Genomic DNA, 26,260 nt, shown 5'->3' on the forward strand with positions numbered 1-26,260 from the left:
CAGCTGCGCGTAATGTTGGTAAGAGGTGTGTTTGATGATGGGTAGCCTGGTGCCCTCGAGCGCAAGGGAGGGGGAGCTGGAGCAGGTGTGACACTTCTAGTGTTAATAAAGTGCAGAAAACCCAGGCTTTTACTGAGAGCAGAAATCAGTGAAGCAGATATCAGAGCACAAGTCAGAATTGGGGCTATCAACAGTAATACAATCAAGGCACAACATAGGACAGGGAGAGCTCTGCAGTGCTGATTTATCATCACCATGCTTTCTATAGTTTAGGCCTATAGCTTGCTAGGCCTAGCAAACTAGTTATTGTGTTATAAAGTTAGCTTTAAAAGGACATGCTTACTCCAAAGATTTGTATGACTAACCCAAGATAGACTACATCCTGTTGCTTCCAATGGGGGACTTTTATTATTAAGGTGAATCGTGAATTCTACTGTTATGGCCAATCGTTATTGTTATTGCTCGCAGGTGACAGACATACAAGCAACACTGCGAATGATGCCCTTGGCAAGGAATTCTAGAGTTTACACAGTAAGGAGAGAGTCCAAAATGGCGGCAAGTAGTTGGTGAAACAACAGCTGTGCTGGAATGAGGACAACCAGCATATTTTTTCCCGGTGCTCCTTGTCTATTCTCTTTGCTAGTCGTCCCAGTTTTGACCACTGCCTGACTCTGGACTACTTTCCTGCCTGATCAGCCTGCCTGCCCTGACTTTGAATCTGCCTGCCCTTTGGTACCTACTGGACTCTGAGCTGGTTTTGACCTTTTGCCTGTACTCGACCATTCTCTTGCCTACCCCTTTTGGGTTAATAAACATTGTAAGACTCCAACCATCTGCCTCCTGTGTCTGCATCTGGGTCTCGCCTTATGTCATGATAGTTGGAGCTCCCATGGCTGCTCCTGTACTAAGTAGACCTACTGTCGGGGCTTGTGTTTCTGCAGGTCCTGGCATGGTTTTGAGACCTGTTCAGAAGTCTGGCGCTCATTCATGTTTGGTGTCAAAGGACACTTTGATAATGAATCAAGCTGACTTCATAACTTTTTTATGATTCCTTTGGCAATATAAAAATTAATACGCACACAACATATAAACAAAACCATTCACTGTGAAAGTTGACACATCTAGGCCCTTCATATAGGCTATGTGCAGCACTGCATTTAATTTATCGCATCAGTTATTGTTTTCTTGCTCAAACTGCCACGCAAACTCATACGTCTATTGGTTATAAGTTATGTTGGGTACGGCAGATGTTTCTGTAAGAGCAATGAATCGACCATTAACTCGTTCTGCCACTGAGTCCTTACTTAAGAACTACAGATGTATCACGTAAAGCAAGTGTTATTTGCATGTGAAAATGTAAATGGGATGCATTTTTGATCCATTGTTTACATTTTGGTTGGTCCAGTCTTTGAAGATATTCACAAATTAAGGAGGGTGGCTTTAAGCATCCTCATCACAAGCCCCACAAACCATGCTGGCTTACCAACTTCCACTCTTGTTTCAACCAGATGGAATGCAGCCTAAAGAAAGGGAAAGGGGGGATACCTAGTCAGTTGTACAACTGAATACATTCAACTGAAATGTGTCTTCTGCATTTAACCCAACCCCTCTTTCGCATTTAACCCAACCCCTCTTCCGCATTTAACCCAACCCCTCTTCTGCATTTAACCCAACCCCTCTTCTGCATTTAACCCAACCCCTCTTCCGCATTTAACCCAACCCCTCTTCCGCATTTAACCCAACCCCTCTTCCGCATTTAACCCAACCCCTCTTCCGCATTTAACCCAACCCCTCTTCCGCATTTAACCCAACCCTCTTCCGCATTTAACCCAACCCCTCTTCCGCATTTAACCCAACCCCTCTTCCGCATTTAACCCAACCCCTCTTCCGCATTTAACCCAACCCCTCTTCCGCATTTAACCCAACCCCTCTTCCGCATTTAACCCAACCCCTCTTCCGCATTTAACCCAACCCCTCTTTAGCATTTAACCCCACCCCTCTTTAGCATTTAACCCAACCCCTCTTCCGCATTTAGCCCAACCCCTCTTCCGCATTTAACCCCACCCCTCTTCTGCATTTAACCCAACCCCTCTTCCGCATTTAACCCCACCCCTCTTCCGCATTTAACCCAACCCCTCTTCCGCATTTAACCCCACCCCTCTTCCGCATTTAACCCAACCCCTCTTCTGCATTTAACCCCACCCCTCTACCGCATTTAACCCCACCCCTCTTCCGCATTTAACCCCACCCCTCTTCCGCATTTAACCCAACCCCTCTTCCGCATTTAACCCAATCCCTATTCCGCATTTAACCCAACCCCTCTTCCGCATTTAACCCAACCCCTCTTCCGCATTTAACCCAACCCCTCTTCCGCATTTAACCCACCCCCTCTTCCGCATTTAACCCAACCCCTCTTCCGCATTTAACCCCACCCCTCTTCCGCATTTAACCCCACCCCTCTTCCGCATTTAACCCCACCCCTCTTCCGCATTTAACCCCACCCCTCTTCCGCATTTAACCCAATCCCTCTTCCGCATTTAACCCCACCCCTCTTCCGCATTTAACCCAACCCCTCTTCCGCATTTAACCCAACCCCTCTTCCGCATTTAACCCAATCCCTCTTCTGCATTTAACCCAACCCCTCTTCCGCATTTAACCCAACCCCTCTTCTGCATTTAACCCAACCCCTCTTCTGCATTTAACCCAACCCCTCTTCTGCATTTAACCCAACCCCTCTTCTGCATTTAACCCAACCCCTCTTCTGCATTTAACCCAACCCCTCTTCCGCATTTAACCCAATCCCTCTTCTGCATTTAACCCAACCCCTCTTCCGCATTTAACCCAACCCCTCTTCCGCATTTAACCCAACCCCTCTTCCGCATTTAACCCAACCCCTCTTCCGCATTTAACCCAACCCCTCTTCCGCATTTAACCCAACCCCTCTTCCGCATTTAACCCAACCCCTCTTCCGCATTTTTAACCCAATCCCTCTTCTGCATTTAACCCAACCCCTCTTCTGCATTTAACCCAACCCCTCTTCTGCATTTAACCCAACCCCTCTTCTGCATTTAACCCAACCCCTCTTCCGCATTTAACCCAATCCCTCTTCTGCATTTAACCCAACCCCTCTTCCGCATTTAACCCCACCCCTCTTCCGCATTTAACCCCACCCCTCTTCCGCATTTAACCCAACCCCTCTTCCGCATTTAACCCAACCCCTCTTCTGCATTTAACCCAACCCCTCTTCCGCATTTAACCCAACCCCTCTTCCGCATTTAACCCAACCCCACTTCCGCATTTAACCCAACCCCTCTTCCGCATTTAACCCAACCCTCTTCCGCATTTAACCCAACCCCTCTTCCGCATTTAACCCAACCCCTCTTCCGCATTTTTAACCCAATCCCTCTTCTGCATTTAACCCAACCCCTCTTCTGCATTTAACCCAACCCCTCTTCCGCATTTAACCAAACCCTCTTCCGCGTTTAACCCAACCCCTGGGAATCTACCTCTCTCTTGTTATTAAACCTTTGTTTCCTCATATCTCTCAGAACATTCAAGTTTTTAAAGACTGAAAAGAACATTGTGGGGCTCTGGCCTTGTGCTAGAACCATGAAATGCTGAAACAGCTTGGTCCTAGCACCAGTCCTAGCACATTCTTACTTAACAGTATGTTGAAAATAGAATACATTACAATTAGTACACAGTAGCCTATGCAGTTTTAGTAAGTAGTAGGCCAGACAGATTTCGGACATGGCCTCTGTACTATTCTAAAGACAGTTTGTGAAGGAGTAAGATGGCAGCTCCATTTAGGACTATAACAGCCATTTCTGATTCAGCAATTTGATAAAACTCAGCAGGATTGTAGAACCCAACAACAATAACTGGCACTACAGATGTATGGTCTTAATTTGAGCCAGTTTGATACAGCAGAAAAATTATCCTGCAGGAACAGGAAATGGGAATTATTATTTGGATTATAATGAATGTACATTTGTGTAGGGGTTGATCCATTTTTCCTAAGGGAAAATTCATTCTGACATTTCAAACCTTTTTAATCCCAGCGCGAGGTCAAATTGATGGTTGAGGCTTTTTGATTTATTTTCTCACTAGCTAGGTTTCCAGCAATTTGTTGGAAGATTTTCAAGCAAATATTTGAATATTCGGCCCAAAAATGTGCACATTTTACCAGCAGTGGTATGTTTCCATCAAACTGGCTTCTTGACAATAAAAAACAATTGCGTAATGATGTAGTGCAAATAAAAAGCATTTTATCCTACATATTTTCTAATTGACCTGATAAAAAACTTTAATTCTACATGTTTCCATCCCATATGGCACAAAAGGTCTGCCATAAACAGCAAATATTCCCACTCTGGTCTTGGCACATGTGTTATAGCGGAAGCAGGTAGCCTAGTGGTTAGAGCATTGGGCTAGTAACCAAAAGGTTTCTGGATCGAATCCCTGCGCTGACAAAGTAAAAATCTGTTGCTCTACCCCAGAACAAGGCAGTTAACCCACTGTTCCCTGTTAGGCTGTCATTATAAATAAGAATGTGTTCTTAGCTGACCTGCCTAGTTAAATAAAGGTTATATTTTTAAAATAATGGATTGATGACAGGAATTTGCACAGGAATTGGGTCTATGTGTCACATGATCACAATCACTACTCTTCAATGCTTCAGTCTGACAAAGACGGAGAGATGTTGTATTGGGGGTACTGATCCCTTGTTCAAGGCTCAGTGTAACAGCTAATCAGAACCCAAACATAGAGCAGTATTATAGCTTTCTATAGCCCTGTCATTGAGTGGTTTTATCAATCACTCTACAAAACCAACAGTAGGGGGTCACCTTTACCTTACAAAGTCATCTGTGAGTTTGAACTATAAGCTAAATCAAAACCTTCAGGTTGCTCATTACCTCCCATGTGTTTCTCTACATGAAACCTCAACACTGATTAGACAATATAGAGACAGTCTGACCCATTGTCTTCAGGGATGGGAGTAATGAGCCAGTTTACAATTGGCTCATTAATCCCCCGCCTCGCCCCTGTAACTATTCCCCAGGTCGTTGCTGCAAATGAGAACGAACATGTTCTCAGTCAACTTACCTGGTAAAATAACAGATAAAAAAACTGAAAATACCAGAGGAGACCTGAACTGATAACAGTATGAGAAAATGTGCTGAATCTCTTGGTATGTAAACAAAGGTGTTTAATGTGCGTGCCTCTTGGTCACAACACATACTTTCTCCATTTTGATAATAGTTTCCTGTGCTGAAGAAAGTTGTGATGTCAATCTAATGATGCATACTTCAGAATTGATTGGTAACTTGATAAGAGAGCAGTTATGATAGCTCTTACATTAATTTATATGCAGTTTGAAAAGTAATGAGGATAGCTGAGGTGGGGCAAAGTAACTATTATTTGAGTCACAAGCAAGTCTCAAGGTCCAAGTCCTAAGTCAAGTCTCAAGTCAAGTAAAAACAAAATCTATACATGCAATGACCTGCATCACATCCGGACGAGATTGGGAGTCCCATAGGGCGGAAAACAATTGGCCCAGCTTCGTCCGGGTTTGTCCGGGGTAGGCCATTATTGTAAATAAGAATTTGTTCTTAACTGACTTGACTAATTAAAGAAAGGTTACATTTAAATAAATAAATAAACAAATCTTCTATCTGATGTACCTGATCCTATAGCAGTACAATAAAACAGCAAAGCTCACCCAACCTGTGTTGATTGACAGTTGGCTGGTCTAATGAGAGTGCTGAGTGTGTGTGTTTCATTAGCTAACTGAGGAAATCAATTTAACCTTGCGCAATACCCTAGATGTAGTTGCACCCCTAAAAACTAAAAACATTTCTCATAAGAAACTAGCTCCCTGGTATACAGAAAATACCCGAGCTCTGAAGCAAGCTTCCAGAAGTCTTCCGACTAGCTTGGAAAGACAGTACCGTGCAGTATCGAAGAGCTCTCACTGCTGCTCGATCATCCTATTTTTCCAACTTAATTGAGGAAAATAAGAATAATCCAAAATTTATTTTTGATACTGTCACAAAGCTAACTAAAAAGCAGCATTCCCCAAGAGAGGATAGCTTTCACTTCAGCAGTAATAAATTCATGAACTTATTTGAGGAAAAGATCATGAATATTAGAAAGCAAATTACGGACTCCTCTTTAAATCTGCGTATTCCTTCAAAGCTCAGACAAACAGCAGAAAATGATTTGGATACGGCCATGAAGGATATTTTGAACCGGAAAGGATTGAACCCCTATGATAAGGTCCAAAAATACACAAACCTATTGCAAAGGTATTTGGCCTTGGTGAAACAAGGTGAGAGAGAGAGACCAACCATTTAACGCTTTCCCTACCGGACCCTTTAAAAGATGACGAGCCTAGCGAGAGCCTAGCGAGAGCCTAGCGAGAGCCAAGCGAGAGCCTAGCGAGAGCCAAGCGAGAGCCTAGCGAGAGCCTAGCGAGAGCCAAGCGAGAGCCTAGCGAGAGCCTAGCGAGAGCCAAGCGAGAGCCTAGCGAGAGCCAAGCGAGAGCCTAGCGAGAGCCTAGCGAGAGCCTAGCGAGCGCCTAGCGAGAGCCTAGCGAGAGCCTAGCGAGAGCCACACCCCTGTAATTCCTGTACCTGCGAGTTTACCGGCTGAAGATCAAATGCCTGTTGAAGATAAAGTTATGCAGGACATGTTGACACATGTTCCAGCACGTAAAAGGAAAAATGTTAGATACATTATGAACAAGATAAAAGACTCAAAGGGGACCGCTACTTGAAATGACAAAGGAGAGTTTATCCTTCAGGGCGCTGTTGTCAGGGGTTCACATATGTAGAATTTGAATGGGTTAAACTGATGCAAGATTTGGAGTTAGAGGATGCATCTGTCATTAGTGATGTTTCACAATAACATGTCAAACTGACCCTTTACAGAAATAGCTCGCCACAAGGTTAGAATGAGACTAAGCGCCAAAAGCTGACCTGGTCCCGAAAAGAGTATATAAGGAGAATGCCTTCCTTAAGAGGGTGTGATGGTGCTACTTGACTTATCACCGACAGACAGCGTGATACTTCAACTATCATCAATCTAAAAGGTGTAATGAAGTGCTATTTCCTATGCAAATGACCAGCTTACTGCTATTGCATTGCTATAACTGAGACAACACATAGCAACGTATTTTCACAGTAAAACATGGTAGGGCTCAGACAGGAACGCACACACATACACACACGCAGCCCCTCCCCTTCTGGATGGGCTCCAAAGACAAAGAACTCTGTCGAGAACCAATGGGATACTGACACCAGGCTGGAGGAGACTGTCTATCATCTACAAGTAACCTACCAGAAGCCAGGACTACCAGAATCTACCTACGTCATTTCAATGTATAAAATGAACTGTCCGACATGTGTCCGGTCTCTTTTTCCAATAGTTCCATAAGAACTGGACGAATGGTGCCGTGCACGTTTTGCCAGATATCATTACTCTTGAATAAACGGCCTTTACTATACATTATCCGCCTTGTCCAGAGTCGCAACTTGGTCTCGTTTCTCATATACCTATTCATCAACAAATTGGTAGCAGAGGATGGTTTAAACCCATGAATTCGGTCCATAGAGAGTTGATGAGAGAAAAGACAAGTTGACGACAGATTCAAAGGACGGGCGACCTGTTTACTAGGAGCCATCGGTGATTCAACTCGCCTTAGGAAACTGATCAAAGAGCTCGACACTATAAGGTAAGCAGAAACCTGTTAAATCAAAATCTGCATATTATGTCATAGTCATTATCCAAATTATTGATCAGAAGTACTAAAGGTGTGAGTATGAATTCCTGTTAAATTTATGGAAAAAATTATCCAATAACAAAAGGCATTCCGTAATGATATCTCAGTGATATATTGTCATTTCATATTCAAATAGTCTGGCAATAGTTGATATGAATCAGCTAGGTGTACAGTGAGGAATTTGATGACTCAGTGATATATTGTAAAATCTTATTCAAATAGTCTGGCAATAGTTGATATGAATCAGCTAGGTGTACAGTGAGGAATTTGATGACTCAGTGATATATTGTAAAATCTTATTCAAATAGTCTGGCAATAGTTGATATGAATCAGCTAGGTGTACAGTGAGGAATTTGATGACTCAGTGATATATTGTCATTTCATATTCAAATAGTCTGGCAATAGTTGATATGAATCAGCTAGGTGTACAGTGAGGAATTTGATGACTCAGTGATATATTGTAAAATCTTATCCATATAGTCTGGCAATAGTTGATATGAATCAACTAGGTGTACAGTGAGGATTTTGATAACATAGTGAAATGTGAACTGTGATATATTTTAAAATCTTATCCATATAGTCTGGCACTAGTCGATGTGGCGCTCAGCTAGGTGTACAGTGAGGATTTGATGACTCTGTGAAATGAAATGTGAATGTGATTATGAAATGTTTTGTTAATTGATCGAGACGTGTAGCCAAGACTGGGACTGGTGGAGCTGGCATCCCACCAGGAGCCTCGGTTATAGATTAAGATTGGACTAGGAGTGAAGGAATTAAACCCGATCTCTCCAGATTAATGTGACTGATTGGACATTTCTTGAGACCGGGAAATATTGATTGGGGACTCTGTGGTGTAACTGTGTTGAAGTGACCGCCGAGTCAAAGGGTTGGGCGGAGATTTTCCGACCGCCGTGTCGAGTCATTATTTGATTGGCATTCCTTTTGTGCTGCTGGTATTGCTTGGATTTAATTTGACATATAGTTTAAAAATTAATTTGACAAATATTATAGAAGGCATTTTACACACACTGTCATTAACCCAAAGGTGGACGTTAGGGACATCAACATTTGGCCAGACAGTAAGAAATGTGTGTAGCTGTGGAATTACTTTAACAAGTTTACCTAGACGCTAATCGTTACCTCACGAATATCTTTTTATTATCAATATAATATTTATATATTAGTACAGTAATTCCACAAAACTCTTTGTGCACGAGGGTGAAGCACAAGAGATAAGTCTGTGTTGGCACCAGGAATACATCGCTGGTTTCGACCAAGTGACGGGCTAAGTGCACTGAGATAACTATAGGACCCAGAAATAGTGAAACGTCAATATGGCCTCAATTACCGTTCCCAAACTCAAATTCAACGAATACTTGGATCAGAGAATACAGGAGAGATCAGGGGGAAAACAGGAGTATAAAGCTATAAAGAAGGTATGGGAGGGAATTAGGCTGAGATGGACACAGGCAGGTTACATTAGTGGAGTTGCCCCGTCAAGGGAGCAGCACAGCGCTATGGAGAGAGAATTAGAGGAAGCAGTAAAACACAGTAAAGAGAGTGAGGCAGAAAGAAATAAGAGCCATTTTTTCAAGAATGAAGGAACAGAGAAGAGGGAGAGACCTGAGGCTGAGCTGAGAATAGGCACATGGGCGATAGAGGAGACAAAAAGGGCATGCCCACACAGAAAACCTGATATGATGGCCGTGCTTGCTGGGGCCTCAGCTGACGTCAGCGAAGGCACAATCAACAACCACAACACACCACAGCCCACCGTTACCACCCCATCGGCCCCGCTCTCTCTATACCCGCCACTGCCACAGGAAGAGAAGGCTGCAGCGCCACCCCCCTATTCTCAAAACCCATTCATACCATCAACCCAGGAGAACAACCTGCAGCCTATCTGGATAGAGCAAAGACAACATGGAGAACCGTTCATGAAGACCCATATGATCACACTGCTACCACACTCAGCATGTGGAAAGAAATGGTGGTGAATGGATGTCCTACTAAAGTGAAAGCACAGTTGAGGGGCACAGTGGGCCTCATCTCCCTCCCTCTGACCCAGTTCAACACACACCCCTGCGCACTTAACACCAATGCCAATGGCACCAGAGGGGGGACTACAGGTTGCATTCCAGCCACAATGGATTCCAGGACTGCCTAGTGGGGGAGTCTGCTACAACTGTAGGACGCCCGGTCACTACTCCAGGGACTGCCCATATCCACTGTCTCAACCTCAGCGCCCACCCAGGGGAGGAAGGCCCTTCTACGGTCCACCTAGAGGGAGGGGTGTCTACAGGCCATCGCCTCAGCCACAACCACAGCCGAGAATTCAGAGTGAACAACCTGCATACAACCACCCAGTGCCATTTGCCTCCTACCCACCACAGCAGGCGCCGTTCCAGGGTATGTCAGGAGAATACCCACCTTGGCAATGAAGCTGCCCACCATCACCACGAGAGAAGGAACTGACCTCTCTACGGATGCCTCTCTCACCTCCCCTGACTATTCCAAGAGTTTCCATCTGGATGTTTCTGAAAAGGAGGGGTTCACGGTCTCTGTCCTTTTTCAGAAACAAGAGGGGGAGCGTAGGGTGCTGCTGTACCACTCCTCCAAGTTAGATAACACGGACAAGAACATGGCCGACGCTCTCAACGCGGAAGAAGGGCTACCTCACTCCTGCACCGAAACAGCTGCTCAAGAATTGAAACTAAGACCCGACCTGGGAAACACACCACTGACCAAACCTGACCTATGGCCATACACAGATGGCTGCTGCTACAAGGGAGAGAATGGTAATGTGGCGGACTATGCAGTGGTGCAGCAGGCCCAGACGGCTCACACGTTACTCTTGAATCAGCCATCATCCCTCAACCAGCACCTGCCCAATTAGCTGAAATCATCGGATTGACGCAGGCCCTCATCAGAGGAAAAGGAAAGACTGTGAATATCTATACAGACTCAGCCTATGCCCATGGAGCAGTCCACACTGATGGACCCAGAACTAATACGGGAAGCTCATGGGCCCACCCACGAAGGCAAACTAAGGACTTTACAGAAGGTGTCTCACATCTGGTGGCACCCTCACATGAAAGATATGACAGACTTATTCTGTGACGAGTGCAGCATTTGTGGTAGCTACAATCCTAAGAAACCATACCAAAGTCCAATGGGCTCATACTTAGTACCTAATGCATGTTTTCAGGATATTAGCATAGACCACACCGACATGGGCCCCGACAATGTATTCTAAAGATAAACGCTATCTCCTAGTTATGATAGATAGGTTCTTCAGATGGGTAGAAGCAATACCAACAGCGAAGGGGGGATGCTAGGTCAGTCGTTAAGTGGCTAACAAACCAAACTAATACCCAGGTATGGCATCCAAAGAAAAATCTAATTTGACAAATGGCTCACATTTCAATAACAAACACCTGGGACAGGTGGAAAGAAAGATTTGGCATAACACAGATTTGGTTCTGTGTACCACCCCCCGATCCCAAGGTCTCGTGGAAACGCGCAGGTCAAACGCTTAAAATCCAAAATAGCTAAGGTATGTGCCGGGTCAAAGTTGAAATGGGTCAAAGCCCTGCCCCTGGCGTTGATGGCCATGAGAGCCTCACCAGGGTCAGGCACCCATCTCTCTCCTCATGAGATAATGACTGGTAGAGTCATGCCTGGCCCACCAAGGGAGGGAGGTCATATGCCCGCCCTTGATGTGCAACAAATTCCTATGTCTAACTATGTAAGAGAACTAACAGAACTTTCTGCAGCTCTCTCTGTTCAGGTTCGCAAGGTCCAGGAGAGAGAACTGCCGGAAGCTCCAACACCACTGAAGGTAAAAGTTTGGAGACTGGGTAAGGGTAAAGGTCCACAAAAGAAAGTGGCTGGAACCCAGGTGGACTGGTCCGTACGAAGTGAAGGAGGTTACTTCACACTCAGTCCAGGTCAAAGGTAAATTGGGCGCACCTTGGCACCACCTCACACATTGTACACCAGCTCCAACTCCTTCCCGCACACTGACGGAAGTCAGAACTGACCTAAGTGGTCTACATTCGGTCCCAAATTCTACATCTATTTAGCCAAGGAAAATGGGAGGTGCACCCCCATACTCTCTGACTAAATCACACCTTTTCCCCTGGGAACGTTTGGGGATCTCGGGACCCCTGTTTGTTATTTTTCTTCTAATAGGAGGAGTCACTGTAGGCACACTCACATGGCTTATAGACCAACAGATGCACCCACTACAGACTCACACACTGAACTCTACTCTGCCAGGTGAAACTAACTCTCTCTCTCTTCCCTCTTATCTACCACAAGACCATACCGTTTCTAGGCGTGAGGTGGGGGTCACTAAGTGCACCCCCCAGGAGTTGAAGAGCACCACCTTGTGTTTGCCTTTCAATGCCACCACCACCGTTTACCTGCCTTGGGGCCATTTGGGTCATGCGCGAAATAGTCTGGGGCTACCTGCCTGGACCTATTCCAGTTTTAACTGGTATATAACCAAAGGGGGATATGGTGAGTGGTCTTGGAAAAACCTGGTGGCAGAAACAGGATATGACTGGTCCAGCTATTCCAAGGGACGGGCTGTCCTTGCCTGGCGCAAACGGCTTACACTTTCACGCACTGGTTTTCAAATGAAGCTGATTGTACGGCCTGGGACCACTATGGGTTGCCAGGTTTTTACGTTGGCCCCATATGTAAATAGCAGCAGGGCCGAAGTCTATTTCACACTATATATATGCTTTACGCCACAACCACAGCCTACTTCTGTGACGGTGCGTGACGATATGGCAAAGCCACATACCCTACCCCAGCACAGTGATGGGTGGGGTTCTGCCCAATAATGCTACGGGTACTTGTGCGCTTGTAACACTTTTGCTGCCTATCTCTGTTTACCCTATAGGTGTGGGTGATTTGGTGACCCGGATACAGGCTGTGGACCCACAGTTTCTGCCTACCAGAACCAAGCGGGAAGCAGCCCCGACTGGTGGGGATCCCACATATATTGATGCCATAGGTGTTCCTAGGGGGGTCCCGGATGAGTACAAGCTGGTGGACCAGGTCGCCGCAGGTTTTGAATCATCTCTCTGCTGGTGGTGCACTGTGAATAAAAATGTTGACCGCATTAACTATATACATTTCAATGTCCAAAAATTAGGTAACTGGACGCAACAAGGTTTTGAGGCCGTACATGGTCAACTGGCTGCCACCTCCCTTATGGCTTTTCAAAATCGCATTGCCGTTGACATGTTGCTGGCTGAGAAGGGTGGGATATGTTTTATGTTTGGGGAGCAATGTTGCACATTTATCCCCAATAACACAGCCTCTGATGGCAGCCTCACTGTGGCGTTAGAAGGCCTGCGTACCCTTAATGGTAAAATGAAATCCCACTCTGGGGTTGATACCAGCATGTGGGACTCCTGGATGGATGCATTTGGTAAATATAAGGTCTTGGTCTCTTCTATTCCGGTCTCTGTCTCTGTGTTTGTCGCTATATTAACCCTCTGTGGCTGTTGTTGCATCCCATGTGCCCGCTCCCTGCTTTCTCGTGTTATTACTTCTGCTATTCCACCAAATAATGACCCTGCACTGATGTTCCCCCTCCTACAACAGGAGGATCCTCTGGTGGAGTTTGAAACATGCACATATGAGTAGTTGTCACGTCCCTTTCGAGACGTGAAGAGGGGGACTATAAATTTTACTTGCTTTTAATTCATGTCACGTCTCTTAGGAGACGTGAAAAGGGGGATTTGTAATGAAGTGCTATTTCCTATGCAAATGACCAGCTTACTGCTATTGCATTGCTATAACTGAGACAACACATAGCAACGTATTTTCACAGTAAAACATGGTAGGGCTCAGACAGGAACGCACACACATACACACACGCAGCCCCTCCCCTTCTGGATGGGCTCCAAAGACAAAGAACTCTGTCGAGAACCAATGGGATACTGACACCAGGCTGGAGGAGACTGTCTATCATCTACAAGCAACCTACCAGAAGCCAGGACTACCAGAATCTACCTACGTCATTTCAATGTATAAAATGAACTGTCCGACATGTGTCCGGTCTCTTTTTCCGATAGTTCCATAAGAACTGGACGAATGGTGCCGTGCACGTTTTGCCAGATATCATTACTCTTGAATAAACGGCCTTTACTATACATTATCCGCCTTGTTCAGAGTCGCAACTTGGTCTCGTTTCTCATATACCTATTCATCAACAAAGGTAATATCTAACTTTCATACTCCAGAACAATTGATTCTGATTTCCGAACGAGACATACTGAGACAAATACCCTCTATGCTCCTTGTGCTGAATACATCCACTTCCTAACCGGAGTGGATAAATAGCATCAGTGGTGTTACAAAGGGGCTTGATCTCGAACAGTTCTCTTCACTAATCAGTAAATCATAGTACAACTTCTAGTAGGAGAAACAGATACATATCTGACTTTCATACTCTAGAACATTATACTTCTCGACTACCAGATTGTGTCTTTGGCATCACTGAACATACGAACAGCATCTTTATTCTATTATACTGTCTATCACTGAGTCACCTCCACAACCTTGTACACCAAGGAGTAGAACCGACTCGTAGTCATAAGACAGTAATATAAAAGAGCATCAAAAGATCTCCTTAAGCAGTTCATATCCATAGCATAACTGGTTAAACATAGTCAGAGTATAACCTCTAGTAGGAGAAGCAGATACTGAGTGATTGGATAAGCCTCTAGAGCAATTGTGAGTGGAAGAACATACTCTTTGGGGACCAACCAGGTCATTCTACACTAAGGTAATTCACTGCTTGTTGTAATACATATATAAGGTAATTCACTGCTTGTTGTAATACATATATAAGGTCATTAACTGCTTGTTGTAATACATATATAAGGCATTAATAGTAGTAAGTGTTTTGATGATGTTTGACGTTATAGATTAAGGACAAAACAGAAACTAATAACGTGTACAACTGTGTGAACTGCAAACATTGAATAAAAAGTAGAAACTAGACCCAAAACCCTAGGGGAGAGAACGCCTCTGACACTCCTGTTCTAGGGGAACAAGTCTAGTTTCTACACAAAAGACAATTTAAAGGATTGGACAGCCAACTCATTTATATTGTAAAAAGCAAAGTTACTCTGTATTAATATTCAAGCAGTATTAACCGACGGGTGTAGGCATTAAATCGTAAATCATGTGTCTAGATACAAGATTAATTGGGAACCCTATAGAGCAATGGCGAGTTGAAGAGCCTACTTTTTGGGAACCCTATAGAGCAATGGCGAGTTGAAGAGCCTACTCTATAAAGGGTAAATAGGCATTAAATTGTAAATCGATTTATAACCGATTTTATGGTTTATGTCTAGATACAAGAGTCTTTAGGAACCCTATAGAGCAATGGCGAGTTGAAGAGCCTACTCTATAAAGGGTAAATAGGCATTAAATTGTAAATCGATTTATAACCGATTTTATGGTTTATGTCTAGATACAAGAGTCTTTAGGAACCCTATAGAGCAGGGGTGTCAAACTCAAATACCCAGTGGGCCAAAATGTAAAACCTGAACAAAGTCACGGGCCAACATTGAACAAATTAACCTTTTAATATGGACCCAAACAAGTTTTGCTTTAACATTGAATATGGAACAAGCATCGCTTATTACCATACAATATATAATTTAATAGTGGAGACATGCAAAATCGAATTTCAAATGAAAAAACACATCAATGGCATTCATTTATTAAATAAATAAAATTTAAATAAAAATGTTATGCCTCTTTTCTATTTGCAGCCTTCTGATTTAAATACCAAAATAAACTTTTTCCACTGGCTAATAATTTTACAAATAAAATGATAATAAATCAATCAACCATTCAAGCCCATGCCTTGTAGCAAGAAAAAGTGCATAAAGAAAACGTTAATTATTGCACACTGGTCTAATCTGATGTGCCCAAGCCAGATACCTGGCATCTCTTCTTGGATGCTAGTTCATCAATGTCTGGGCTCAAGCTCTGAGCTGAAGAAATCCTCAGTATCGAGCGAAGATGTTCATCAGTCAGACGTCTCCTGTGAGTTGTTTTGGTCATCTTCATCGAGGAGAAAAGTTGCTCGCATAGATAAGTGCTGCCGAATATGGAGAGCATCTGAGCAGCTTGGGTGCGGAGCTGAGGCATTGTGTCAGGGATGAACCGTGGAAACTGTGCGGCGCCCACAGCATCATACTTTGACTTCAGCGTGTCGTTGCACTGGAGTTCAATCAGCTCCATTTGGATGTTGGTTGGTGCATTTTCCACATCAACTGCGAAGGGATTACTAAGCAGTTCAAACTTGCATTTCTGGGCATCGAAGTCGGCAAATCGCCGGCTAAACTCAGCGGCGAGAACACTGAGTTTTTCAGCAAACTGTGCGCATGGGAACACGGCGGTAGAGATCTGCGCTTTTATGGATTGGCAGCAGGGAAAATGGCAAGGGTTTCCTTGCAGCATCTGATTCTCCCACAGGCACAGTTTAGTTTTGAAGGCCCTCACTGCAGCGTACATGTCTGTGATGATGCGCCCCCGCCCCTGAAGCTGCAGGTTCAGCGCATCGAGATGGCTCGAGATGTCACAGAGAAAGGCCAGCTCACACAGATACAGCTCTGCTGTATCCTTCCCTTTGGTTTCCAGGAATTGACATATTTCCTCACGCAGCTCGAAACATCTGTTCAGTACTTTTCCTCTGCTTAGCCATCTCACCTCTGTGTGATACGGCACGTCTGCGTATTCCGAACCACACTCCTCCAGAAAAGATTTAAACTGGCGGTGATTTAGACCTTTGGCTCTTATAAAGTTAACTACCTGTGTTACTGTGGTCATAACATGTTCCATCTTTAGGGCTTTGGCACACAGTGCTTTCTGATGTATGATGCAGTGGTAAACAGTTAGCTCACCTGCACAGTTCTCTTCCCGCATCTTCTCCCGAACCATGCCCACCAGTCCACTCTTTTTACCGCACATCGCTGGCGCACCATCTGTCGTTAATCCAACGAGTTTATCCCACGGCAGCTTTATTTCAGTTACACATTTGGAAACCTCCTCAAAGATTTCCTTTCCTGTGGTTGTGCCATGCATTGATTTGAATCCTAATAGCTCCTCCGTAACACACAGATTTGAGTCCACTCCACGGATGAAGACTGACAGCTGAGCAGTATCAGATGCGTCGCAGCTCTCATCCACAGCGAGGAGAACGCAACAAAATCTTTTCCCTTTTCCATCAGCTGGTCATACAGATTGGTGGCAAGATCACATGTGCGATCAGCTACTGTGTTCCTGCTCAGGCTCACGTTTGAAAATGCTTGTTTTTTCTCTGGGCATACGAGGTCACAAACCTTCATCATGCACTTTTTCATGAACTCTCCCTCATTAAACCGGGCTGATTTTACCCATCTCTGCTGCCACTATATAACTAGCCTTGTTTTACAGCAGCCTCGCTTTGTGATGTGGCAGAAAATATAAAATTTTTTAAACATATTCTGTTGTGAAACCAAACTTCTTTTCATCTGCCATTAATATCCATAAATCTCTGTTTCTACTTTCTGGCTCCTTTGAGTCATGTCCAGGTCCTTGTATTTGTCATGGTGTTTCAGTTTCATAGTGTCGTCTAATGTTGTACTCACTCCCTTACTTACAATACATCGTTTGGTTTCAAGTTGTGCGTCTTTGTATTAGCATATGCTAACAGCTTCAGCTGAAATGCACCCAAAATAACTTCTGCTCCCACGTTGACTCCACAAAATGATGTTTTTATCATGTCCTTTGATCATGCTTCAACTGGTGTCTTTGTCATGAAAAGAACGTTCCCAAGTGTCGCAATAGACTTCCTTACTTACGCCACGTTGATCAAACAAACGAAGAGTTTGGGAGAAAGGCTGCCCTGAGACAAACAGGTTTGTCTTTTACATATGTAAACAGATATTCTGCCTCCCACTTGTCCAGAAAGCTCCTGTTTTCTGCCTTTCTTTTCGCCATTTTTGGGAAGGGTTAGCTCGCTGACAGTTGTAGCGTCTATGTTGCTATGACTAATGTCACAGAGGAGAGAGCGTTTCTGGGTCCTGTCCTGATTGGCGCGCGAAAACAGCAGAGCATTATGGGATTCGTAGTATTAGTGGTGAATGCGCTGTATAATACCGGCGGGCCAGCTCTAGTAGTAATTTGGTATTGTCTCGCGGGCCAAATATAATTACCCCGCGGGCCAAATTTGGCCCACGGGCCAGAGTTTAACACCCATGCTATAGAGCAATGGCGAGTTGAAGAGCCTACTCTATAAAGGGTAAATAGGCATTAAATTGTAAATCGATTTATAACCGATTTTATGGTTTATGTCTAGATACAAGAGTCTTTAGGAACCCTATAGAGCAATGGCGAGTTGAAGAGCCTACTCTTTGGGAACTAAAGAAGCCTGGTAAAGGTACCACAAGGAATAGGTACTCTAAGTCTGATTGATATTATCTAAGATTCCGAAACACGCCTAACGGCATCACACAAAGGCTAATTGTCACACCCTGACCATAGTTTGCTTTGTATGTTTCTATGTTTTGTTTGGTCAGGGTGTGATCTGAGTGGGCATTCTATGTTACATGTCTAGTTTGTCTATTTCTATGTTTGGCCTGATATGGTTCTCAATCAGAGGCAGGTGTTAGTCATTGTCTCTGATTGGGAACCATTTTTAGGTAGCCTGTTTGGTGTTGGGTTTTGTGGGTGATTGTTCCTGTCTCTGTGTTTGCACCAGATAGGGCTGTTTTGGGTTCTCACATTTATTGTTTTGTTAGTCTATTCATGTATAGTTTTCTTCATTAAAGAACTATGAATAGAAACCACGCTGCATTTTGGTCCGCCTCTCCTTCACCACAAGAAAACCGTTACACTAATCTCTGAATAAAAGGGCAGGATACATAACCAGGTCAGTCCAGCGGATCTGTGAGTCACCAGTTAGCCGGGTGACATAAGAACTTGAGTGAGACGACTTGTACGACTCTCCACTGGGTATCTTAACGGTCTTATAGCAAAATCCCATACCGCGACATCATGTATCGGGGTAAAGGGCCTAGAAATAGGTTTTCTTGACTGCAGATTCTACTGCCCACAGGTATGCTAAAGGTTTTCATGGTAATTCTTTGGAGAGGGTAAAGGGCATTTCCTTTCATCAAAGCCTGTGAGTGACCCAGATGAACTGCCCGGCGCTACAGACACTTTTTTAATGAAAAGTGTTGCCCCCAACACTTTTAAACTAAAGTCCCCGTCCTGGCCAGACATCAGGCAAAACTCATCCTTGGCCCTGGTTAATTTTAGTCTTAAATCAACCGAATTTAAGAGTAAACGTTCTTGAAAGAAAATGTCAGAGTGTATAGGCCCTAGCAGATGAAACTCTTGAGATTCGGCACAGTAGCGAGCGCGTTCCTCCAGTCCTTTGTTTGCACCGGTGGAAGGGTCTGTCGATTCCATAGAGACTCCTGCAGTATCCTTGCTAAAAAGCCCTTCGCTGAATTGTGTCTTGAGAGTGTCTTCGGAGTAGTTGATTAAACACTCCATGATGGCCCTATAAGGGTATGTGCCACTGCTTTGACTGATTAGGCGTTCACCCAAAGTCACTTCCACTTGGGAGAAGATGGTGGCCACTGGGTAATTAATGAGACTCACTTTGGCATCGTTTGCAATATTAGTACCATCTCTTTTGGTCACTTTTAGACGCAAATGCACCAAGGTGTTGAGGTTCAGATAGTTGTCACCGTGGCCCGGTATGAAAAATTCTATGGGACCGTTGTTGGTAATGGCAGAGAGTGGGGCTATCTCCACATAACTGGACCTCTCTATTGAATGTTGGGTTAAGGGAGCCGTGAAAAGATTGAGCTCTGTCTTTATAGCTTCAGAGGACATGCGGTGTAAAAGAACCATGTTGCCTGTTCTTTTAGAAAATACTTCAGAGTATTATTTTTGTTGTTTTTGGTCCAGACCTCCTCACTGTACCACGTCTTTGACTTACTGAGTTTCTTTTAACTGTTAACCTCCGCTTTTAAGGGCAAGCCTGCGCCTTATACCCGGAGGTCTTTTTTTTGGTCTTCGAGACAACATCATAAGCCCCGAGCGCATCTGGTGACGCCCTTCTGGTCATAGCATTGGCTACAACCTCACTTACTATATTTTTAGCCGCTGATTTTAAATGTGATTTGGCTATGACATGGTCGGGGATCAATAATAGCCGGGTAACCCATTACCCACTTGAGCAACATAGTATGAGACATAGCAGTTAGGGTCGAGATGTTGGTGGTCCATAACCCTTTTAATTTATTTTTATTATGTTTATAATTTGAAGAGTTTTGAAAAGAGTTTTCAGAAGAGACCTCGGAGGGCTTCATACGTATACTCTTATGGTAGCTGTTGTTGTACCCCTTTACTAAATCTTGAACTATATCGATATATCTATGCGTGTGGTGAGCTGTAAAATAGCGCCACATCCGCTCCTTCAGAGTTCTGTTAAAGCGTTCAACAACTGAAGCTTTCAAATCCAAGCCTGTAGCAAAATGTACTATATTGTGCTTCTTCATGAGTTTCTGAAAAGTATTATGAAAAAAATATTTTCCTCCATCAATCTGCACTTTCTTGGGGGCTCCTCCTTCCTTCAAGATAGAGTCAAAGGCTCGGGTCACCTCTGCCCCGCTCTTATTTTTTAAGACCCTTACAAATGCTATTTTAGAGAAAATATCTATAACCGTTAGCATGTAGCGATTTCCATCATTTTTATCTGCAAGGGCCTGCATGTCACATAGATCATCCTGAAATTGGGACAAGGGATGAGTAGAAAAAAACTATATTTATTGGAAATTGTTTTCGTATATATCGTGTAGTTTTATGTCTCTAAGAATAAACCTGTGCATAATATGTCCACAGTTTAGTCCAGAATAGGTAAATAGTTAAGTATTGCAATCTTGTGGCAAAAATGGCCGCAAACATTGCTATGTTTTTTTTCTAAATAAGATGATTCATTGAATGAAACATTTTTTAATCAATGTAGACTATTTTAATAATGATGGTCATAGGGATGTTGGAAAATGGAAACCAGTTATTCTAATGTGGAAAAATGAAATAGCACTCCAAGGACATGAAATGTAGGTTTGACTTTATGGCCAAAGAGAGGCTTTTATTCTCTATTTTGGTTAGGCCAGGGTGTGACTAGGGTGGGCATTCTAGTTTCTTTATTTCTATGTTTTATGTTTCTATGTTTTGGCCTGGTATGGTTCTCAATCAGGGACAGCTGTCTATCATTGTCTCTGATTGGGAACCATACTTAGGCAGCCTGTTTTGCCACCTTAGTTGTGGGTAGTTGTCGGTATAGCCCTAGTCAGCGGCGTGGCCTTATTCTTTGTTTTGTTGGCGACATTTATAAATAAAAATAAATGTACGCTCACCATGCTGCAGCTTGGTCCGGTCATTTCCACCCTGAAGACGATCGTGACAGTTAATGTGATTCCAAAAGTTAGAACTGGTGCTCCCTAGCTATGAAACCTAAATCTACAGTATCAGACAGAATTTAGGAACACCAGAAACATTGGTGGATACTGGACACAGTGCTAAACATGAATAACTTGTGGTTCTCACTGTTAAGTGAATTTGATACAATGTATCAGTTTTACTCGTCAGTGTGCTCTGAACAAGAAACAACAATAAGGTACAGTAAATTAACCACATTGCTCACAAACAGCACATTTTAGTTATGAAAGCCTAAAAAATGTCAGTGATTCAGAGGTCGCCTCACTAACAATGACTATGTCTTGACTACTCTATGTTTGGAAGCAGGAAGCTACAGTGGAAAAACACTCAGCCTAAACCAACAACTCATAGGCCTAGTCCCCCTTGAGCCCACTCAGCCTAAACCAACAACTCATAGACCTAGTCCCCCTTGAGCCCACTCAGCCTAAACCAACAACTCACAGACCTAGTCTCCATTGAACCCACTCAGCCTAAACCAACAACTCATAGACCTAGTCTCATTGAACCCACTCAGCCTAAACCAACAACTCACAGACCTAGTCTCCATTGAACCCACTCAGCCTAAACCAACAACTCATAGGCCTAGTCTCCCTTGAGCCCACTCAGCCTAAACCAACAACTCATAGAACTAGTCCTCCTTGAGCCCACTCAGCCTAAACCAACAAATCACAGACCTAGTCTCCATTAAGCCCACTCAGCCTAAACCAACAACTCATAGACCTAGTCCCCCTTCAGCCCACTCAGCCTAAACCAACAACTCATGGGCCTAGTCCCCCTTGAGCCCACTCAGCCTAAACCAACAACTCATAGGCCTAGTCCCCCTTGAGCCCACTCAGCCTAAACCAACAACTCATAGGCCTAGTCCCCTTTGATCTTCAGACAACACCAAGCAGCTTGTACAACATCTCATAAAGAAGGGCACTGATTGGTTGATGGGTAAAGAAGCAGACACTGAATGCTATATCCAGATGGTCAACTTAATAATCAAGCATGACAAAATACATGACAAAATATACTAATCCAACATCATCACAGCTTGTATTTTATCAGTGAAACTCTTGAATTGGCCCAACAATGAGTCATTTAACAACCATCTGAGGAGAACTATGCTGTAGCCTATATGTTTTACCACTTGGCCTTTGACCTTTAGTGACACATGTCTTTAAAGTCATTTTTCTCAGATTCACTGTTTGTGTAGACTGCTCTTTGCCTTTGTACGGCAGTTCAGGTGGCTGCCCTGCCCTTAGTCTGTCTCTTGTCCCTCATTTCAACATAAGTACACCTTCCTGAAAATAATAGCACTATACTTTGCTTAAACCTGTTCTGCCAGTCCTTAAAGATTAGAATGTTCCAATGTGGTTAGCCAAAAATGTGTTAATTTTATTTATTTAACCAGGCAAGTCAGTTAAGAACAAGTTTGTATTTACAATGATGGCCTACCCCATCCAAACCCAGACGACGCTGGGCCAATTGAGATGCAGTGCCTTAGACCACCGCGCCACTTGGGAGCCCAAGATGACAAGATCGTTCACACATTCATCATTCAGGACAGGGTTACTATCAAACCGATGTTTCTGGTTCGTCCATAACTTGTTCCTACTTGTAGCAGGGCTCGTTTACAGGAATCCTTTTCTCTAACTATGAGTCACATGAATGCATGAGAAAATGATTCTGCAGTGAATGTATGTATGGAATGTGTCATGCAAGTCAAGATGTCCTTGGATGAATGTCAACAAGATGCATAACCAGCATTGTTAAAATAACTGTTTTAATGAAATCTGACCATACTAGTTCACATCATAAAAGAAGACAATCTTCAAATGTAGTCCATGAAGAAGTATTAGGATTATGTGCACAGCTATTCTGCCGTACAATTACAAACTGCAGTAACTACACACTTGGTCAAAATTGAGTTAAGACCCAAATCAGGCATTATGGTAACAACTTTATCTTGTGAAAAAGTGTCCCATTTCAATTACAATGTAGTGTCAAATTTGCAGTAACTATAACATCCAAGTAAAAACCAAGGCAAACAGCAGTATGTGAAGTTACTAAATGAAGTCACTAAGTGAAGTTACAGCACTCTGGCATTGTTCTACTATGTTTTGACTGCAGTTACTGCGATTTGCCTTGGTATTCCATCAGGCTCTGAGTTCAGGCCTTCCCAATCAAGACACACCCTCAAACATACCATGAAACAGCCAGTGATCCAGGTATCACCACAATAAACACGGCACAATCCTGAGGAAAAACTATGGTTGAACTCTCATTGAGCCGCAAATACCCAGATAATGGTAAGAATGATAGCAAATTACAGCATTTTAATGATAGTTATACAAAGTCAAATATTTCTTAAAAGTGTTAATATTCCCTGTGATGAAATGATCTTACCTTATGGCGAGCAAATGCTTGAAGGTTACTACAATACAACATTCAAAACATGAAATACAGTCGGAATGTAGTTAGAACAAGAACGTTGGATCAACCCATTTAGATTTTAAATAGTCAACTTTGCTTTTGGATTACCCATAGTTGTTTAAAACGTCATAGAAAGCAGAGCGCAGTATCAGCATTTTAGGGATCATAGATCAGATCAGTGGTCATGGTTGATATGCATAAAACATTACTTCACAATAAGATAAAACATCAGTGCATTATCACTTATTGACTGTACCTACAACATACTTGGCTGGACAGCAAAAAATAGTGTTTTTTCTCATTTCCACTGTCTGTGTAGTTACTGCTCTTTGCCTTTGTAAGACAGTATTTTCCTAGCGTCTGTAGTCAAGTTAGCGCCATTGAGGCTACAATCCATAGGAATCCCCACCCAGTTGACTACTTTGACTACCCTAAAAATGGCGGAAACATGGTGGAAACAGCCTCTTGGCCACTACAGGCTTCTATCATTCTCTATGGCTACAACAATTCCCCTCAGATGACTGCAATATCCCTCCTTCTGAGAGTAACCTTTTCAAGAAGCATTGATCAAATAAAATCTGTTATGTTCGATTAATCCATTTTGTCATGCTTGACCATGACCAAATGGATATAGCTTTACCCATCAACCAATCAGAGCCTTTCTTTATGAACTGTTGGAAAAGCTCCTTTGTTTTTTGTTTAATTCTGAGATTAAAGTGCAAGAGTAAATTAATATACACAGCATGTCAAAGAAAGGAACAAGGGAGGAGAAACAATATGTCCTCTTTCTTTTATGGCCTCTATTTTTAGTACAAAATGTTCTAGCAATAGTAAAAAATTGTCTGCTTCCAGTTTTCAAAGGTCTGGGGCTCAGTAATACATCAGCTCCTGCGCTCGTTGGATGTGGCAGGGCTTGCAACCATTACAGACTAGAAAGGGAAGCACAGCCGAGAGCTGTCCAGTGACACGAGCCTACCAGATGAGCTAAACTACTTCTATGCTCGCTTCGAGGCAAATAACACTGAAACATGCATGAGAGCATCAGCTGTTCCCGGAAGACTGTGTGATCACGCTCTCCGCAGCCAATGTGGGTAATACCTTTTAAACAGGTCAACATTCACAAGGCCGCAGAACCAGACGGATTACCAGGACGTGTACTGAGAGCATGCGCTGACCAACTGGCATGTGTCTTCACTGACATTTTCAACCTCTCCCTGTCTGAGTCTGTAATTCAAACATGTTCTAAGCAGACCACCATAGTCCCTGTGCCCAAGAACACTAAGGTAACCTGCCTAAATGACTACCCATAGGACTCACATCTGTAGCCATGAAGTGCTTTAAAAGGCTGGTCACAGCTCACATCAACACCATTATCCCAGAAACCCTAGACCCACTCCAATTTGCATACCGCCCTAACAGATCCACAGATGATGCAATCTCTTTTGCACTCCACACTGCCCTTTCCCAACTGGACAGAAGGAACACCTATGTGAGAATGCTATTCATTGACTACAGCTCAGCGTTCAACACCATAGTGCCCTCGAAGCTCAACAATAAGCTGAGGACCCTTGGACTAAACTCAAATTAAACACCTCCCTCTGCAACTGGATCCTGGACTTCCTGACGGGCCACCCCCAGGTGGTAAGGGTAGGTAGCAATACATCTGCCACGCTGATCCTCAACACAGGGGCCCCTCAGGGGTGCCTGCTCAGTCCCCTCCTGCAGTCCCTCATGACTGCACGGCCAGGCACGACTCCAACAGCATAAAGTTTGCTGCTGACACAACAGTGTCACCAACAACGACGAGACAGCCTATAGCGAGGAGGTCACAGACCTGGTCGGGTGGTGACAGGACAACAACCTCTCCCTCAACGTGATCAAGAAAAAGGAGATGATTGTGGACTACAGGAAAAGGAGGACCGAGCATGCCCCATTCTCATTGACGGGGCTGTAGTGGTTGCAGGTTGAGAGCTTCAAGTTCCTTGGTGTCCACATCACCAACAAACTAACATGGTCCAAACACACCAAGACAGTCGTGAAGAGGGCACGACAAAACCTATTTCCCCTCAGGAGACTGAAACGATTTGGCATGGGTCCTGAGATCCTCAAAAGGTTCTACAGCTGCACCATCGAGAGCATCTGGACAGGTTCCATCACTGCCTGGTATGGCAACTGCTCGGCCTCTGACCGCAAGGCACTACACAGGGTAGTGCGTACAACCCAGTACATCACCAGGGCCAAGCTTCCTGCCATCCAGGACCACTATACCAGGCATTGTCAGAGGAAGGCCCTAAAAATGGTCAAAGACTCCAGCCACCCCAGTTATAGACTGTTCTCTCTGCTACCACACGGCAAGTGGTACCGGCGCGCAAAAACTAGGTCCAAGAGGCTTCTAAAACAGCTTCTACCCAAGACTCCTGAACATCTAATCAAATGGCTACCCAGACTATTTGCATTGCCCCCCCCCTTTTTACACCGCTGCTGTTGATATCATCTATGCATAGTCACTTTAACAACTCAACC

At 43.8% G+C, this 26,260-nt stretch overlaps 1 protein-coding gene across 1 annotated transcript; it reads left to right on the plus strand.

The window, feature by feature from the left end:
* The first annotated feature begins 8,931 nt into the window (after positions 1-8,931).
* Positions 8,932-15,085, plus strand: LOC121843318. Its single transcript, XM_042312920.1, has 2 exons — positions 8,932-12,307; positions 12,696-15,085. The coding sequence occupies exons 1-2, from the start codon at positions 11,878-11,880 to the stop codon at positions 13,445-13,447; spliced, it is 1,182 nt and encodes a 393-aa protein (XP_042168854.1). The 5' UTR covers positions 8,932-11,877; the 3' UTR covers positions 13,448-15,085.
* The last annotated feature ends 11,175 nt before the right edge of the window (positions 15,086-26,260 follow it).

The sequence above is a fragment of the Oncorhynchus tshawytscha genome, unplaced genomic scaffold (assembly GCF_018296145.1).
Source record: "Oncorhynchus tshawytscha isolate Ot180627B unplaced genomic scaffold, Otsh_v2.0 Un_contig_18634_pilon_pilon, whole genome shotgun sequence".
NCBI classification, from domain to species: Eukaryota; Metazoa; Chordata; class Actinopteri; order Salmoniformes; family Salmonidae; genus Oncorhynchus; species Oncorhynchus tshawytscha.

Coding starts and splice junctions, on each gene's coding strand:
- LOC121843318 (XM_042312920.1), top strand. CDS start 11,878: ATGGGAGGTGCACCCCCATACTCTCTGACTAAATCACACCTTTTCCCC. Junction 12,308..12,695: donor TATAACCAAAGGGGGATATG/GTGAGTGGTCTT, acceptor TTTACCCTATAG/GTGTGGGTGATTTGGTGACC.